Below are 18,486 nucleotides of genomic sequence, written 5' to 3' on the forward strand. Positions count from 1 at the left end.
ACTCTGGATCAGGGTGTCCAGAGCCTTCTGTACACTTGGATTGTCAAAGTTGATACCTGTGGAAGACACGGGCCTCTGGCTAGCCATGTTGCTGGCAGGTGCCAGGCGACTGGAAGGTTGGCCAAAGAGCCCTTGGGAAGGAGCCCCAGGCCTGGGGCCCATGTTCCGAGCAGATCCTGCCTGTCCCAAAATGTTTGGAGGCTGATTGCCAGAGGCCTGTGATCTTTGCTGAGGCTGGCTGTTCACTCCTGTGGAAAAATTCTGGTTCTGGGTGTTTCCGGCAACGACTGAGGGGGATGCAGAGCCGCTATTGGCCACAACCGTGCCACTATTGAAGAGGCTGAGGATTTTGGCCTGAAGCTCCTGCTGGGAGGTGGGGGGTACAGCTGGACTGGGTGTAGCAGAGGGGAGCACTTGGCCGCTCTGGAGCGGTTGGGAGCTTGGCTGTGTCTTCAGCGAGGGACCCGAGGTCGCCCCGAGTGGTTGGCGGGAAATCGGGCCTAAAAGACAGAAGGAGGAGGTATCCAGTTGAAAGTACCCTCCCTGGGCAGGCGGCTTAGCAGCCAGGGAAGAACAATAATCACTGATCACATCAATCACGTAACACACAGACTATAACATCACTTTCCCCAAGGGGCTATTTCATGGTATGTGCTGTCTCCAGGAAACAGCTCAGGTGCCCCAGAGGACTTAAGGACAAAAGGGCATCCCACTCAGTTACCAGGTGGCCAGCAATCCTAGCCCACCGGTCACCACATTCACTACAGGAACTGAAATTCAGTACCCAAACCTTAAGTTATCATTACATCAGTAAGGACAGCCCATAGGAGAACCCAGGGCATGGGCTCACTCCCCTTACCCTCCCCAAAGAGTGGGGCCTGCCACCCTCCCAACAGAGCCTGGGGGTTAGAGAAATGCAGAGTCAGAACTTCACCTCGGCCCTGCCACGTAGCTCACCAGGCAGAGAGTCGGTGCTGCTCCTCATAAGGCGCTCCTTCCGCTCTCGCAGGTAGTTGATGATCTTGTCGGTCTCCTCCGCAGTGAGGTACCGATTATCTGCCAGCAGGTTGAGGAGGCTTTGGATGGCCGGAGGGTGCCCCCCGCGCATTCCTTCCTCGGGACCCCCGCGCTCCCTTTCTTGCAGAATGGCCTCATCGGCCATCTTGGCTGCCTGTCTGGCAATCTCCTCACGTTCCTTCTCCCGACACTCGTTCTTGTAGCGCTCATAATTTCTGGCCACCAGCACCATGGCGTCTGCCTGGGGCATGTTGCGATGCTCTGTAGGAGACAACGGCAGGAGTTATTTTCTCCCCTAATACACCTGAGTGTCTACCTGCTGGAGTCTACCAGGCCTTTCCTAACCTCAAACCAGCAAGAAAACCACTTTGGTGACAAAGTCTTGGGATGGGGAGCAGGGGAAAGGAAATGAAGGCTGGGAAGAAAAGTGAATAGATTTCTTTGGTGGGGAACACACACCTTCCGCAGAGCTGGTTCTTCGGGGGAATTCCTAGATCACACAGACTGGTAGCAAAAATCAAAGAAACACGACAGTCTCCTACAGATTCAAAAAGACCACATAGGGAATAAGCACGGGAGACCGGCTGTGGGGGGCCAAAAAAAGGGCTTCTGTAAAGCCTGGCTCTCCCCTGTGATGCTCCGGATGGAGCCGGCCTACGGTTTTTGAATTCATCAGTTCAAAGGTCATGGATTAAGATCAAATGTAACCCTGAACAACCTCCTCTCCTCACCCGCAGGCAATGTGAATTACAGGGTGGTGAGAAGCCTCAGAACTTTACATAAATGTCCTCCCGCATCTTGAGAACTAGTCCTCAGAGAGACAAACGACAGAGTGACCTGGCGGAGAGCCTTACGTACTTCACGGTTACGCGTATAACCTGTCAGGCAAAGAGATTCTGTGTGTGGTGGGAAAAGGGAAAAGTCCCCACTGGAGGAGCAATGACAAGGACATCAGTTGGCTGAGTCCCAACATTCTCAGTGCGAAGTACTAAATAAAAGCGACTTCAGGGAAGGGCTTCGAGGACTTCTGCGGCCTCCTCCCTGCTCTCCTGCCCCTTCTACTTCTCCAGCACACTCGCAGGTAGCATCCTCATCACCTGTTCCGTCCTCTGCCCCTTACTGCGAGGCCTGGTGAAAGCAAGGAAGGGTTCTGCTGCACTCAGAGCAGCCCGCACCAGAGACGCAGCGGTGCCTGCTCTCATGGAGAGCTGACGGTGCGCCGCTCTTCTGAAGTGACTTCATGTTGGTGGCTTGAAACAGGACACAGTGGGAGCATTTACATCATGGAGATCAGCAAATACTGTACATCACACTGCCTCCTGCCCGCTCCCCAGAACTAGCTGTTAAACATTTGCTGGGATCCCACTGTCTCTACCTATGGTCTAAATATGTCTTCTCTATAGCAGGCCCAGAACTGTATCCACGGAAAACTGTATCCACTGAGAGAGTATCAGACGAGAATGTGGCCGTGCAGGTCTCCTCGAGTGGACTTATAAAAGGGCCCTTCCATATTTGAGCTGACCTACCAGTCACGTGGCCAAAACCCGCTTCTTGTGCGTGAGACATGAAAGAATCAATGACTAGTGACTACCTCTGGAAATCCAACCCACTGTGGCTTCCGTACCTTGAGGGGTTCCAAACATGATGTTGACTGTGCAGGAGCGGTGAATCTGGTGTTGCTGGGTGATGACGATCGCAAAAGGAGACCCACCCCTGCTAACATCCTCCAAGGCTTGGGACAGTGACACCTCTGTGTTGAGGAAGATCAAGTCCACTACCATGCCCAGGTCTCGTACCTTCCGGCCCACAGATTCAGCATAATCTCTGCAGAAACAAACAGGATCCAGGTGAGGCCTGCCTGAGCACCCCCGGTGTGTAGCTGCTGCACCTGTCAGCAGTGTGTGCTCCGAAGGGGAGTTCAAATCTTAGTGTATCCAGTGCCTCCCCAGAACCCTCTTCAAGAATCTAGACCAATTCCTTCCCTTACACTAGTTCAGAACAGTTGTGAACTAGCTCAGAATGGTCACACACAAGTTGCCATTAGTGCAGTACTTAGTACGCAGGTGCTTCTCTGGGTCCCTGTAGTCCAGTGGTCCTTCCTTAAACACCATCCTGCTGCCCAAGACTTGAGGCAGGTGTCTGTCTTTGGGGCGGCTACATAATATAATGGGGAAAAAATGGGCTTTAAGGTTACAAAGATAAATCTGAATCCCAGCCTTAACTGACTTATAGAGTTGTTAAGATTTAAGCAAATCCCTTAACCTCTCACAAACTTGTTTCTTTACCAATTAAACAGGAACAATATGGCTGGGTTCATGTCACTCCCCTGACTTTCCTTCCAATCTAAATTAGATCCTTGATGTATTTCTTCTCCTAGGGCTCATCGCCCAATACATCCATTTTTTGTCATCTGCCTGACTAGGTCGTAAAGCTCGACAACAGGAAGGGGCCCTGTGTGTATACAGACCCAGTAGCGAGCCTCACCATGTATTTAAGAGAGGAGCTGAATGAATATACATGTAATACGACGAGTGTGAAGATTAAAAATAATTTAAGTAAAGCGCCTAGCAAGGGGTGGTAGCGTAGGTACTCGGAAAATGACAGCTATTACCATGTGTCGAGGAGAAGAAAAAAAAGCTATCTACAGTCAAAGCAGCATCTACCTCTAAACAAAGGCAGCCCAGAGCCTGGGAACTCTGCCTGCTGCTTGGTGTCTCAACACCTATTTCCCTAGTCTCTGCCTTGAAATTAGCTCTTTAACCCCAAACTGCTAGAAAACACATGAAGTTATTTACTAACCACCTGGGGAAAGGGAACATAGCTAGTGCCAAAGCCTGCAAGCTGCTATGCTCCCTTCTGCCTCTCTGCTCAGTCTCTTCAAGAAAGAATGTGAAAAAGAGGCGCGTGAAAAGGTACCATGAACTCTGGATTGGCCAGAATGGTCTCTTAAGAGTTCTGCAAGATCACGGACCTTCACAAAGGTTTGGCTAACAAATGCAGAGACATGCACCTCTCAAAGCACTTGGGATTCAGGGTTTTTCCATGAAGGGGGCATCTGCTGCTTTGCATGACCAACATATATTCCCTCCCTCTCCAATTTCCTTTTGGGAATGCACCCTTCTACTGAGTCCACATGATTCCACAGACCTAATTCTACCTTCAGCTCTAGGAATGGGCACATAATCTAGCCCTGGTCAATCAAAGTATCCCAGCGCTGCTAGCTCACGGATGGGAGAGTAAGCTAGGTCAGTCCAGTGAGAAATAGTTCCAGGCTTTTAGGTGGAAGCACTGGGAAAGAGGCTTCTGCTACAAAGATAAATGTCTAGGGTCAGCACCCTTCTGCGTTTTCAAGTAGAAAGCATGTCTGAGAATGAAGGCAACACAGAGACTAAGTTCTGATGACATGGTTTGACCCTGGATGCGGCCATACCCAAAAGTCCCCGTCAAGCGAACTAAAAATTTCCCTTTGGGGCCCAAGACCGTTTGCAATGGCTTTTTTGTCAAGCTACAACTGACAGACCAAACTCTGGCTAAACAGAGGAGAGCAATGCTGGAATATACAGCCCAAATCCAGTGGTTACAGCTGTCAAAGGAAGTCTTAATTTCTCTTCTGACGTTTCTCCTTACTCAGGAGAAAGAACCAAAGGATTCTTACTTAGTCTGCTTGTTGACCACAATCACAGAACAATCAACAGGCCTCTCAGCATCGAAACGTCTCTGGATTTCCTCAAAATATTGACGATAAAGTTCTTCTCTACGCCTTTCCTCACGTTTCAAACGCTCTGTAAGACACCAACAAGGCAAACTGAAATATGAACTGTGACTTTCTATAAAAATAAGTCACAAGGCTTACTGTGAATCCCAAACTACTTGTAGGACAAGGTCGTAACATAAACACACTCTGGTCTACCTCCTAAAAATAGCCAGTGTAATTGTTCCTTACTATTATAAATTCACTGAAATGGAATTGCTCGATTAGAGGGCATGGTCATTTTTTTTTTTTTTTAAAGATTTTATTTATTTATTTAACAGACAGATATCACAAGTAGACAGAGAGGCAGGCAGAGAGAGAGGAGGAAGCAGGCTCCCTGCCGAGCAGAGAGCCCGATGCGGGGCTCGATCCCAGGACCCTGGGACCGTGACCTGAGTCGAAGGCAGAGGCTTTAACCCACTGAGCCACCCAGGTGCCCCGGCATGGTCATTTTTAATGTGTCATCTGATACACACTACACCAAGGCTGTTACTCTAGAGAGGCTGTTACTAACTTATCCCCTCAGAGGGGTAGATCACCCAAGTGCTATTTCTTCACATCTTAGTCAACACTGGGAATTGCCACTTCTGAAAATTCCTGCCAACTTAACAGGTAAAAGATGGTATTCTGTTATTATTTTGATTTGCATTTTGGGGACAATTATTTAAGACCCTTATTGACAGGTATTTGTAATTTTTTCTGTAAAAAAAAAAATCATGCAGTAAAGTTTTATTACAAATTAAAAGAGCTTTTTAATTCAACTATGAAATAATTAAAAAATCTTTAAAGATGTATTATGAAACAGGAGGCTTTGAAAAAACATGTTTGGGGGCACCTGGGTGGCTCAGTGGGTTAAGCCTCTGCCTTCAGCTCAGGTCATGATCTCAGGGTCCTGGGATGGAGCCCCACATCGGGCTCTCTGCTCAGCGGGGAGCCTGCTTCCCCCTCTCTCTGCCTGCTATTCTGCTTACTTGTGATCTCCCTCTGTCAAATAAATAAATAAATAAATAAATCTTTAAAAAAAGAAAAAGAAAAACCATGTTTGTCCTTACCTAAAAAAGAGATGCTGTTAGATAAAAATCATAAATAAAAAACCCCACATGATGCACAGGCAGTGCAACAGTTGTAGTTATTTTGCTAATTGGCAAAAAGCAAACTCTTAACCCTCTTTAGCTCTAATCTTTTGTTCATTTCTTCCTGCTGGAATCCCATATTCATTTCTTCTTGTTACATGACTAAACCGGATGGCGGCACTGATTTGCATTTTATAAATTATTTTCAGCTGTACATTCCCTACATATTAGCAGGATATTTGCATTTCTCCTTTCTGTGGACTGCTTCGCCAAGACATCAGTCCCTTTCCAGTCAGTTACTCGTTTCCTTTTCCATTTGTTCAGTGTCTCACCAGTAACAGAAATAAACTGCTGCTTTACCTTTTGCACGAGACTGACTTTCTGGGCCTGGAGGGCCACGTCCATCAAAGCTATCTCTGTAGCGGTCAAAGTAAGCGTCGTCCTTCCTCCTGCAATAGTCGTCCATTCGCAGGTATCGGTCATAAGAGCTCTCTCTCCTGAAAAGCGGAACAAATTTGCACAAAGTTAAAACTCACCTATGCTGCAAAACTCAGATAGAGAGAATTCTTCAACACCCACTCCTCTGTGAGGAAGAGGCATAGTAAGGTAGCACTCTGGGATTAGACAAATGAGGTCTGTGTCTGAGACTCACTGCTCATGAGCTCTGTGGCTGTGACTGTGTTAACCTGCTTTGCAAATGCCTGGGAGGATGTACAGAAACTCTCAGAATAGTCCCTGGCTTAAAGTGAATGCAAAATAATTGGTAATAACTACTGATATTAATTTTATAATACATACAGACATGTATTTCATGTAAATACACAGATAAATTTCTCATCACCTTGAGCAGAACACTCAGAACAGAAACTCTGTACGCACTAAGCAGAAACTCTTCACTTCCCATCCCTGTAACCACTAATCTATTTTCTGTCTCCATGAATTTGCTCTCTCTGGGTATTTCATGTCGGTGGGATCATACAGTATTTGTTCTTTTGTGTCGTCTGGATTACATCCTTTAGCATTATGTTTTCAAAGTCCATCCTTGTTGTAGCAGATGTCAGAATCACCTTCCATTTTATGGCTGGAATACAAGTCCACTGTATGGATAGATTACTTTTTTTATTCATTCATCTTTTGCTAGACCCGCCTTTCAGCTACCATGGAGAGTGTTGTTATGTATACTTACATACAAGGATCTGTTTTGAGTCCCTCTTTTCAGTTCCAGGAGTGGAACTGATGGGTCCGAGTAATTCTGCTGTATTTAATGTTCTGAGGAACCTCCTGCCAACTGTTCTCTGCAGCAGCCACCCTATTTTACATGCCCACCAACAATGCACAAGGGTTCTCTCTCTCCCCACCTTGCCAATACTTGCTACTTTCTTTTGTTGTTTGCCTCGATAAATGATTCAGTGATTACAGCCAGCCTAGTAGGTATGAAGGGGTGGCCCATTGTGGCTTTGATCTCCATTTCCCTTCTGACGAATGATGCTGAGTGTTTTTTCCTGGACCTACTGGCCACGCGTACATTTTCCCTGTGTTTCTGCACTGCCAAAATAATTTGCGATCCATTTTTTTTTTTCCCCATTTGCACAATGCTGCCTTTCACAGGTCACATGGAGAGATTCAGATTCATTCACTAAGCATAATTCATCAAACATTCACATATTCAGCAAATATTTATTGAGTAGCACATCTGCCACTTGCTAGACGCTGGAAATACAAGGCTGATAAAGTCACTGCCCTTACAAAGCTTTCAATTTGTTCAACAGAACACCCACAGAAAAGACTGTTACCAAAAAACCCAACAAAAATCCAAGCAGATGGCTGCATATGTACCTGTACATGGGCTCTCGGGAGTCTCTCATATCTCTGTATCTGTCGTACATGGGGTCCCGGTGATCTCGAAAATCCCTAGAGTCTCTTAGATCACGAAAGTCTCTAAGGTCTCTCATGTCCCGAGCATCACGCATACTTCGGCTGTCTCTGTGATCCCGAATGTCTCTGGTATCTCTGTGGTCCCGCAAGTCTCGGGGGTCTCGCATGGCTCTGCTATCACGGGCATCCCGGCCATTTCTGCCATCCCTGGGCTCTCTCCTTGGACTTCCTCGGATTGGGGATCTATCACGTCTTGTATCTCGACCATCTCCAAAGCCATATGGATCTCTGTGGGAGGTAGCAAGGAGGAGCTAAGACAAAGAAATTGAAGGTAGCCAACCCTTCAGCTCTTTATTGGAGGAAGTCCCCACCCTCTCCAAGCATTTTTCTCTAAAACACAGCAGCCAAACAGTGAGAACATGACTAAAATTTTAAAGACAGCCACCCATCTGGTTAGCAAATAAAGACTAGTAGGTTCCAGGATCCCAAAAGATTAGGACATCAAAAGAAGAATGTAGACCCAAAGCCAAAGGTTTCGACTGGGGTCACATAGTTGTCCCAGAGTAGTTCGGTATTCCTTACGCATGCCACGCTATCATCTAAATCTCCACAGGTTTTCAGAGTTCAAGCATCTTTCCCCCAGAACCTGTTTTCTCCCACTAGACATGTTTGAAAGATTTAAGGGGGAAAAGTTGGGGAGGGACATAGTAAGGAGCAAGACTCATGAAGAAAAAAAAGAGCAAATGCACAATTTCATATATAGTAACAGTGATCAAAGTAGTTGTTCCTAAAGTACAGAAAATCTCACTTAGAATATCTAGTAGGGTAGTCAAATTAAGGGAAAAAAGAAAAAGTACAATGTGACACACAGTAAAGTATAAGAACACTCAGCTTCTCTATCTTCTCAACAGTTACTGAGTAGTGGTCTCTCTCAATCTGAGTTTAATGCAGAACCTGGTTCCTTTTTTTTTTGTTTGTTTTTGAACAGTGTCTGAGGTCACAGATATGTTTGTGCTTCATGAGACATTCTACCCCACTGGAAACTAAACCTCAACATATCTAAAATTGAACTTCTTATTCAACCCACTTCTTAGTCCCATTCCCGACTTTTTCACTTTTGCTGGAAATTATCTCCCTGGTTACCAAGGTTTAAGTTCTTAAAAGTTAACGTTGGTTCTTCCTTTCCTTTCTCCAGTAAGTCACTTGAATCCTGTTCACTTTTCTTTTTCATTCGTACTGGATTCACAAGTTTACAAAACAAAACAAAAAACCCAACCCAAACCAAAAACTAATCTTCCAGATTTCAATTCATTCAACACATAAACATCGGATTAACTATCAGATTTCTACCTGTTACTAATCACAGCTTGACAATCACACTTTTAGGTACCCCTCCCTAACAAATCCGGAACCTTCCCAACTATTACTGCTCCCCCCATTTCCTGATTCAATCTCATCTGTTCTGTTCTTAGGACTAAACTAGAATGATCCTATCTGCTTCAGGATTTCTGTTCACATGGTTTTTCAACTTGGAATATTTTTCCTGCACTAATGCCAGTACCACCCAACCCTCACAGGAAAGTTCATGTCCCAAATCTTCCAAGAGATCTTCTCTAATCTCCGTAAGAACTGTTGATCTCTCCTGCGGCTCAACTCTTAGAACACTTACTATTTCTATTACTCATCTCTATCTGATAGTTACCTTTTCATAACGGCGTCTCCTTGTTTGACCTACTTTAAGGATTACCACCTCCATAAAATCTGCCCGGAACTCTCGAACTTCCCCAACAAAAATGCTCCTCCTTCAGTCCTTTCCATCTCACTAAACGGCACACCTACCTACTCAGTTCATTAAGCCAGGAAGCTGAATGTCATCTTTTCCAAAGCCCCATCTACTCTTCCAATTCCATTTGCAAATTCTGTTCATTCTGTAAAATCTGTATCAGTTCTGTTCATGTTTATGTCCGTTAGTACTGCTGAAGGCCCCATAATGAACTTTCCCTAAAACCACAGCAAGAGACTTCTACCGTGGGATAAGACTTCCTCATTTCTGCTCTTGCCTCTTTTCTAATCTTTCTCTGTATTATCCTAGAGTGATTTTTTCAAATATGTAAAAACCTCTCACTGGTTTCCCACAGTATTCAGAATTCAATCCAAAATCTCCAGTAAGGTTAAGTCAGGTGCTGCACAGTCTTGGCTGTCTTCTCCAACTTCACTCCCTCCCCTCCAAAGTTCGACACTATCTTGCCACACTGGCCTTTCAGCTGTAACTAGCAAGGCTTTTCCTGATGCCTCTGCTTGAGCAGCAAGACCAGAACATACTCATTCTCTAGGTCTCAGCGTAATATGTGTCTCTTACCTTCGATTCTAATAGTCTAAAAGTTTATTTTCTGCCCTTAAATCCTGGCCACATTTTCTCATAGCACTGTTTTTACTTGTCATTTACCACAATTTGACATATCTATTTACTTGTGTAACATCTGTCTGCTCTACTAGAACATGAGTCCATGAGGACAAGAGCTGTCCATCTGACTCTCCACTGTTAACCCACTAGGTCAGTTTATGTCTGACATGCAGCAGATGCTCCATAACTTATATTGTATGTATTTCTATCACGGCACTTATCACATGGTTCTCTACTTTTTACCTGTTTACCCTGCTTCTCTACTGAAGAGTAAGTTCTCCTGAAGTCTTTGGATCCCTAGGACATCAGCATGGAGTTCAGTAATGTTTAATAAATTGAATTATTCAACTCAACTGTAAGCTTCTTACGAGCAGGTGTCATATTTTGTCTGAACTTTTGTCATCTACCATGATTACACACACTAGGCAGCCATCACAATGCCATCAAGTCTGGTAGAAAGCCTCAATTTTACTTCCTGTGGGCACAGTAAAAAGAATTTAAATGCCAATTCTGCATCTATGAAAAGTCCTTGTCATATATGTTAAGGCTCACATGCACTCTTGATTTATGGGCGTAAACATGGGAGACCAGGGAGTTTAAATGAGGAGGCGCTAAACATTTTTCCGATTAAAGTGCAGACTAACCAAGATTCTTTGTTTTTTTCTATCATGTCCTAGAATCTTCCTCACGTGTATAACATCTGATAAGAGTATATAATGTGGGCAAAAACTCAGGATCCTATGGAAAGAGACAAGTAAGTATTTTTGGATTAATGATCAACAGATAAACTTGCCTTGGGGAGCAGTCAGAAGCAGTCATTAGAGATAGAATCAGATTTCAAGTGTTCTTGGCCATCAGGGATGAGAGATACCATGAACCAGACAGACCACAGACCACACACAAAGCCTTCAGGTGGTGGCAACGAGGGGTGGAGATATGGCTAAGAACACTGAGTCACAGCACATTATTCATAGCCTAAGGATAATTAAAAATGCCATATTGTCCTCATGGTTTTGAACCCACTGAAATATCTTAAACTTACCTTACTTACCTCCATCCCTGGAGGCTGACCATAACCCTAGATTCCCAAAGTCTCAGTTCATGCTTCCAGTGTGAGAAGGCAAGCACTCCCCTTCCCTCAATGAATCTAAAGTCCATATGCAACAAAACTACTAACTCCCTCATTGCATTGCTTTTCTGGGTAAAATGGAGAAAAGATGATATTCACAAGGGGGAAAGAACCAGAGAACAGTGGAAATAGGAACAGAGAAGATAATAATATGAAAAGGCAAAGCTTTTCTCCTTTCTCCAAAAGACGAGCAGTGTGGCAGAAGCAGTTCTTCTAGAGACAAAAACAAAAAATCTTTAGGGTCACTTTAGGACCCAAACAAAGATCTCCCCAGAACAAAAGGGCTCCTGCTGCTGGCCCCAACAACTTTCTCAAAACAAGAACCAGCTAACAAAATGGAGGTACAGGGTGCAGGATTCAAAGTGCACAAGGAGGAAGCCTCTGAATGAGATGCTTGACCTTAGATAACAAGTGGGTTAAAACCAAGTTTCTGGAGCACAATAGGGTTCACATTCTCATCCCAGAGGTATTTTACTGGAGAACAACCACAGTGTACCCTCAGGTACCAGGTCACTAGAAGCTAAAAAGAACTGAACCTTTAAAACAGAACCAGTTAAACAAATTTCAGCACTGGAGTCCACAAACTGAAGGCAGATGACAAACAGGACTAAAATTGCTATACATTTCTCATCTATTCAGCTGGGGAAAAAGCCAAATGCTCTTTGCCTTGAGAGAAATATAGTCGTATCATTTGGAAACATCTGAGAGGGAAGAGAAGGGTGGGTGACAGGAAAAGCCATGGCTCAGATGGTAAAGTGATGTGCTTCTGGTAGAACAGCTTCTCTTCCAGGGAATACTAAGAAGCGTGCAGAGTGCTAGGCATTTGAGAGCCTACAGAGTACGAATGGACAGATGATCATCTTGGAAGTCTGTGATGGACTTTAAGCTTTTCTTCCTCCACAGACCGAAACCTCAAGCCCAGGGTGGTGTTCTTTGGCCTTGGCTCTACAGAATGTCAGGGAGAAAGGCCTCTGTCCTTTTTTGTCAGCATCTCCTTTCTGTTCACTGGAATATTTTCCCTTGGAGGGCGAGCTTTTTTTTTCTTTTTCCGTTCCTGAAAACAACCAACTTCAGTAGTTGCTGGTACCTCTGTTGCAGATATTGTCCACAAATATCATTATCTAAAACGGCTGGCTGTTGTGTGATGTTGGCCCCCCAATATGCTGGCTCCATGTTACTGTGAGAAACGGACACAACAGACTCGTGCAGAATTTTGCCAATAGGTGCTGGTAGGATATGGGGTGCAATGAGTTATCGCACCTCACAGATCCAAATTTTTTAAGTGTCCATGCTTCTCCCTAGGAAGAACGCTGATGATTTTCTCAAGCACAAATACGACTTTTATGTCGGTAGAGGCGGCACTTCCTGAGAACCGATGGCTGTTCTTCAAGTGTTAGTGCAGAGGTAATCATAGCCTGGAATCTTAACTTCCGAGGCCCACCTAGAACTAGTGTAAGAGCAAGTAGTTATCAAAAGAACTAGCACTGGAGATAGAAGTCATCTTGAGCCACATAATAAACTCGTCTACAGCTAGGATATTTCTGATGAGTTGATCCTCGATGACTTTTCACGGAGATGCACCAAGCCTAACATCCTTAACAAACACACGGGGAAAATTCTCTGCAGAGCTTTTGGTGTAGACAAATTAGTTCTATTTGCTCTTTTTAATGTCAGACAGGAAGGTTTAGGAAATAGAGTCTCACTTGGAGGCCACATCTGTGTAGGGATATGTTCCAAGACCTGGACTGCCAGGGTGTTGAGCTGAAGATAGAAACTGAGAACATCTGAGGTACAACCAGAATCACGGTCCAGTCTCTGAAGAAAGGGCGGGTCAGTGCCTAGCACCAGTGCTAGACAGCTTACATGGTAACTAAGCGATGTGTTCAAGAGTCGAATAAAGTGGTCCAAGGGTTAAATGATGAGAATTCAGGCCGAAATTTGATCCAGAGCAGGGATCCCTGATGCAGAGTTTTGTGCTTGGCTGGACCAATATTGTCAGAATTACACACTGACAGCTGGAGTCATTGGGGAGGCACATTACCGAACAGAGAGCAATGCCAGCAGAACTGTGGCTTACAGAGACATTTGAAGAGGTGATAATCCTGTGAAAACTCCCAAAGATACTTAGGTGTTTTGACAGTCAAGGTTAACGTCCAGCAAAACAAGGTGTTACAAAGGTCTTGCCAGCATATTCAGAAACAGTTTTATTAAAAGGAGCAACACTGAACACATTAAAATACAACTCCAGGGAACTATCTGCCACAAATATACTCCCCCCACCCTGCCTGTGAACAATACATTCCGTCTGGCTGGGGGACACGTAACTGATTAGGGTTGCCAAATGAAGGCAGTTTGGCAGTTGTCAACAGACTGGTATATTTTGAATTACTTCAAGGCTCTGACTGGGAGTATGTACCCCAAGAGTGATATCTAGTGTTCATCCTTAGAGAAATGATTAGCCTCTTCCAGGCTAACCAGTCGTCCATCTTGCCTACTTATTCCATTTTATTTCTGCCTTATTGGTATACCTTAAGAGAAAATACATGATCAGTGTGATCAAAATGTTAGTGTTCTGTTTTGAATACAATATCAAGTTTGTCTGGCTTTTAAAATTTTTATTCTTAGAAATAAAAAACTGGGACTCTCTGCTCAGGTTTTAGACAGGGCTCAGAACAGATTTACGAAATGTGAATATCCTCCTTCCCTGAACCTTATTAAGCACAACTGTATGACACTTCGTCATGTTAAATAACACGCTGAGGAACCCAGTTAGGGTCATAGCACCAAGGGGGAAGACTGATTCTAGATGGCAATTAAATTAACCCAACTGTGCCTCCTATTGATTGCAAAAAGAAGCAGGAGGCTACTGCCCTATTCATATCCCAAACAACCTCATTTTAGAAATTATTTGAGGAAAATGGTATTTTATTTTTTTTTTAAAGATTTTATTTGAGAGAGAGAGAGAAAGTGTGCATGTGAGCAAGCATGAGTGGGGTGGAGGGGGAGAGGAGAGGGTGAAAAAGACTCCCTGCTGAGCAAGGAGCCCAACACAGGGGTCAGTGACCTGAGCCAAAGGCAGGTGCTTAACCAACTGAGCCACCCAGGTGCCCTCAGGAAGGTGATATTTTAAAAGGGTATAAAGAAGTGACGTATTTGTATTTATGTCTCTGGTAGGGAGAACATTTTAAAAGTTCCTTCCAATGTTGTTTGTATGGGTTTTTTGGGGGGATCTACTACTAAAAAAAAGAAGAAAAGCATACAGCTATTTCTTCCATTGCACAAGAAGTTATAAAGCTGCATTTTAAGAGGGGATGAAATTAATCTTTTTAATTTAATGTTCTGGCAATAGCTATACTGGATTCCAAGCAGGAATTTCCTCAACATTGCCAATGTCTGTTGAATACCTATAATCATTTGGAAATGTTAAAAAGATTTAGCTAAGTATTATTAATAAGATGGCATAACTCAAGAGCACAAACAGGAACTACTCTGTGATGTGCCTTGTTTTGGGGTGGGGGTAGGCATGTTGCCTGCAAAAACACATAGACATGATCCAGAGATTATAAGCATCATGGGGACAAAAGAGGGGAGAGGATTTTACTAGTGAAGCCAGTGTCTTTATAGATATCAATTCCATACTCCTTCTGGTAAGTTACCTAGTTTGGGAACACATGCATCATTGCTCCTTGGAAACTGGATACATACTCTATCTCCTTTCAAGCCTCTTGGCAACCACAGCTTCCAATGGGCGCCCTCTATTTCTGACCATTAGATGTAAACTCTTCACCCTCTGTATTCCCTGTTTATTGGGGCATGAGAAGCAACACAGATGGGACTTCCCAACATCTACAGCATGGTTTGATGCAGCATTATAGAAGCACACATTATATGGAACCGCTGAAGTTCTGCAGATTCATTTAAGTTCTTCAGGATACTCACGCATGCCCACAAAATCAATCAGCACAGTATTTACCTGTAAGCTACAGGCATTCCTTCCAGTGTGAGAGCGGACAGACAGAATACCAATGTACATGTTCACTTCTGCAGTGAGAACAATGGCCAGCCAGGGCATCCACCCAGTGGCTGTAGTGCAGCTGTGGTTGTGGTGTCAGATTCAACTCCTCTGCACTGGCAGAGTGCTCAGAGAAGCCAAATGAAATCACCACCTTGCTGCTACCATCTGCCCGAACTCTGCAGAGCAGTCACGTATAATCTACTCCTGGTACCTTAGAAAATACCCACCCTTCGCATCCAAGAGGGGGCAACAATACACCAAACATACAGCAGCCATTCCTTCCTATGAGCGGGGAACAAAACAGAGGTGTTTTTGTCTCGAAAGACAGCTGTATGTCATGTGTAAGTAGCTGGGTATATACCAGGTGATCTGCGGCGCTAGCAGTACAGACCAGGATTCATCGTACTCAGCAGTGTTCAGTTCAATATAAGAAATGTAGTCTATCATGGTACGTAGTTTAGGTATGTAGTTTACTGTGGAAAACTGATATTTTTACTTAGAGGTAAAAGCAAAATCCTTACTGAGTATCCATTTGGCCACGAAGAGACACCAGATATGAAACCACATCATATCTGTCTGCATTCCACACAGAAGTACACAAACTGCATCCACTTGTGTACGGTTAGGGTGCTAGTTTGGATAACGCCTCTTTGGTGCATATGGTAACATTACAGGCTCTTCTTTGAGAGAAGGGGCCAATTTAATGCATATCTCGTGGGTATACATCAGGACTATCTCTTCTGTAGATACTGGAAGAAAGAATGTATTAGGGAAATGCCTTTTGTTTCCAGGAAAGCTAAGAAAAAGGGAGACCGTTGAGAGCTGAAGTGTTTTTGCCCTTTTTATTTCCCCTCAAATGGTAACCCAAGCATGCGAGCAAACAGGGGATCTGCAGCACAGGCACGGCAGCAATCTCTCAAGCAGCACTTTCCATAAACCTGGTTAACATCTGGACCGGCAGCCATTTGGAATGAAGAGTCGAATCTCTGCTGCCCACTGCAGCGCAGCATGGCACACACCAACGACCCTGGGGCACTCCTCCTGCTGTGGAGGCTCCCAACGACACGTGAGCTGGGGACAGACAGAGGTTTATCCTCTTCCGATCGCCTGCAACTCATGTTGCAAGCTGAACTTGCTGGGTTTGTCACCGAAAACGCAAAGCTTCTCTGCATCTCCTGATGTATGTTTAAAAAAAGCAGCAAGGCCCTTCACACAACGTTCATGTTCTTATTGTTTGCTTGAGCGTTTCTGATTTGTTGGGGGGGAAGAAAAGACCCTTGACGTACGAAGTTGGGCTTAACTCCCCAGAGCCCAACTCTCCCAAGGTAACTCACTGCTTCAGGGTACTTTACCTTCGTGTGGGGCTGGGTCTTGATGGAGCCGTATTCATATTTCTTCTTTCCGCTGCCTTATTAATATCTGAAAAGAATAATCAACCCATCTGTTCAATGCTATGGAATAAAAACAAAATCATCAGCACATTTCAAATGAAAGCAACAACAAAAAAACTACAATGACAACCAGATGGTGTAAGAAAATCCATTCAGCAGACACACTGTCACTTGGGCAATTTTTATTAAGTTAGGGTAGGTTTGGTAAGGAATGTCCCTCAGTTTATGCTTTAACATGCTATCAAGTCCTAAACCTAACTGCCCCCTCCAAAAGTAGAAAAAGTTGCCTTCTAAACCCTTCGAGTGCCAGCTCCAAGATTCTTTTTTGAGGGCAGGAGAGTGGGAGAAAGGAAAGACAGAGTTATTAAAAAAAAAAAAACGAAAGAAAGAAAAAAGAAAAAAGAAAGCAGCAAAGGAAAATAATTCCATTTTATGTTACAAAGAAGAAACAGCCAGACTCTATTGCTTAAAACTGCCAATATGCCATGAAGCGGGGCCTACTTTTAATGTTGTGTTGCATTCCGTTGTATAGAATGTTCCAGAATTAGATGTAGAAAAGAATATTGTTTTCCTAAACGAAGTATATTACATGTTAGCAACTACAAACCTCACAGGTAAGTACTTCAGAATAAGAACTGGCATTTGGTTAGGTAGTAAAACACTCCACACAGGAAGTTTTCATTAGAGAAGTGTGGCATTTACAACCAGGTAAGGGAGAACAGTGGAATCATACAAACTTACAGAAAAGCCAGTTTGTGCAGTTAAGGCCTACTTGTTAAAAACAAAACAAATCTGCTTTGCAAAAACTGAAATGAATAATAAAAACACCATGTATGAGTAAGAACTGATGAATTATCTAAAGAAATGTACCAATCTATGTCGAAAGATAACAGGACAATTTTTATGTGACTTACAGATTAATAAACGTATTAAAAATTTCAATCTTTGGTTGCATGAAGAAATGAAACTGTGTCCTGCTGCAGTGTAGTTTTGTTCTCCATGTTCCATATTAAGCAACTGGCAGTGTATCTAATGACATTAAATGGTATTAAGCACTCACATAATTAGAGTAATTTAAAATAGTAATTATGTATTTAAAAAATTCCAACCAGAGTCCTATGGTGTGAGAGATCACAGTAATAACATAGAACTGAAGAGGTCTGGTACAGACCTTACCCCGCTATGCTGTCAACTTTGAGTTCCTATTTAAGTGAGAATAATCTTCAGGTCCATTTTAAGTCAGAGTTTCTATTGTATCTAGGAGAAGAATGACTTTTGATAAACTGAAGGTAACATAAATTTAAACAATAAGAGAAGCATATTTCACCCTAAGTTGCCTCTCACATTTTCAATTAAGTAGACAAATGCTATCATCCCTCTATTAAAAAAAATAAAACTAAAAAAATAACATCTATACAGGACTTGGCCAATAGTAATATCTGACCATTGCTTTGGTATGCCAAGTAGCACTTTCACTTACAACCCCAAAAGCTCAGCAATAGCTGAACTGCACATTATATAATGATTAGTTCTTTTATGTGTTTTTGTGAAGAATATTGGTTTAGGTTTCGAAGGGCCTACTGACCTAGTCTACTTACTTATACTGCTCTCTAATATGGGGTGATTATGATTCAGAAAGAATTGTTTAAGTAGTTTTCAAAGTATCTATGGAATATACTGAGGGTATTAGGGGTGTGCAGATTTCTTTTAAATAAGCACAGGATCTCCCAGCAGGATTCCAGATATTATTGGATGGTCTTGTGAATAAAGAAAACTTCTCTACTCAACATTGACTTGACTTGAACATTTAGGTTAGAGTACAGAACATATG

The 18,486-nt window shown here is 43.5% G+C and overlaps 1 protein-coding gene across 2 annotated transcripts in view; it reads right to left on the bottom strand.

The window, feature by feature from the left end:
• Nucleotides 1-18,486, bottom strand: part of NCOA5 (nuclear receptor coactivator 5) — a 29,167-nt gene that overhangs the window by 366 nt on the left and 10,315 nt on the right. The window contains exons 2-8 of one of the 2 annotated variants that reach the window (XM_059407132.1): nucleotides 16,617-16,683; nucleotides 7,678-8,004; nucleotides 6,202-6,338; nucleotides 4,673-4,799; nucleotides 2,642-2,841; nucleotides 958-1,278; nucleotides 1-500 (exon numbers count right to left, since the gene is read on the bottom strand). The exon at nucleotides 1-500 is cut by the window's left edge and continues 366 nt beyond it. In XM_059407132.1, the coding sequence (XP_059263115.1) occupies nucleotides 1-500; nucleotides 958-1,278; nucleotides 2,642-2,841; nucleotides 4,673-4,799; nucleotides 6,202-6,338; nucleotides 7,678-8,004; nucleotides 16,617-16,654 (1,650 nt within the window). In that variant the 5' untranslated portion in view covers nucleotides 16,655-16,683. Of the gene's footprint in view, nucleotides 501-934; nucleotides 1,279-2,641; nucleotides 2,842-4,672; nucleotides 4,800-6,201; nucleotides 6,339-7,677; nucleotides 8,005-16,616; nucleotides 16,684-18,486 lie in introns of both variants that reach the window. The other variant, XM_059407133.1, reaches the window with a different exon arrangement.

The sequence above is a fragment of the Mustela nigripes genome, chromosome 7, assembly GCF_022355385.1.
Source record: "Mustela nigripes isolate SB6536 chromosome 7, MUSNIG.SB6536, whole genome shotgun sequence".
In the NCBI taxonomy this organism is placed as follows: Eukaryota; Metazoa; Chordata; class Mammalia; order Carnivora; family Mustelidae; genus Mustela; species Mustela nigripes.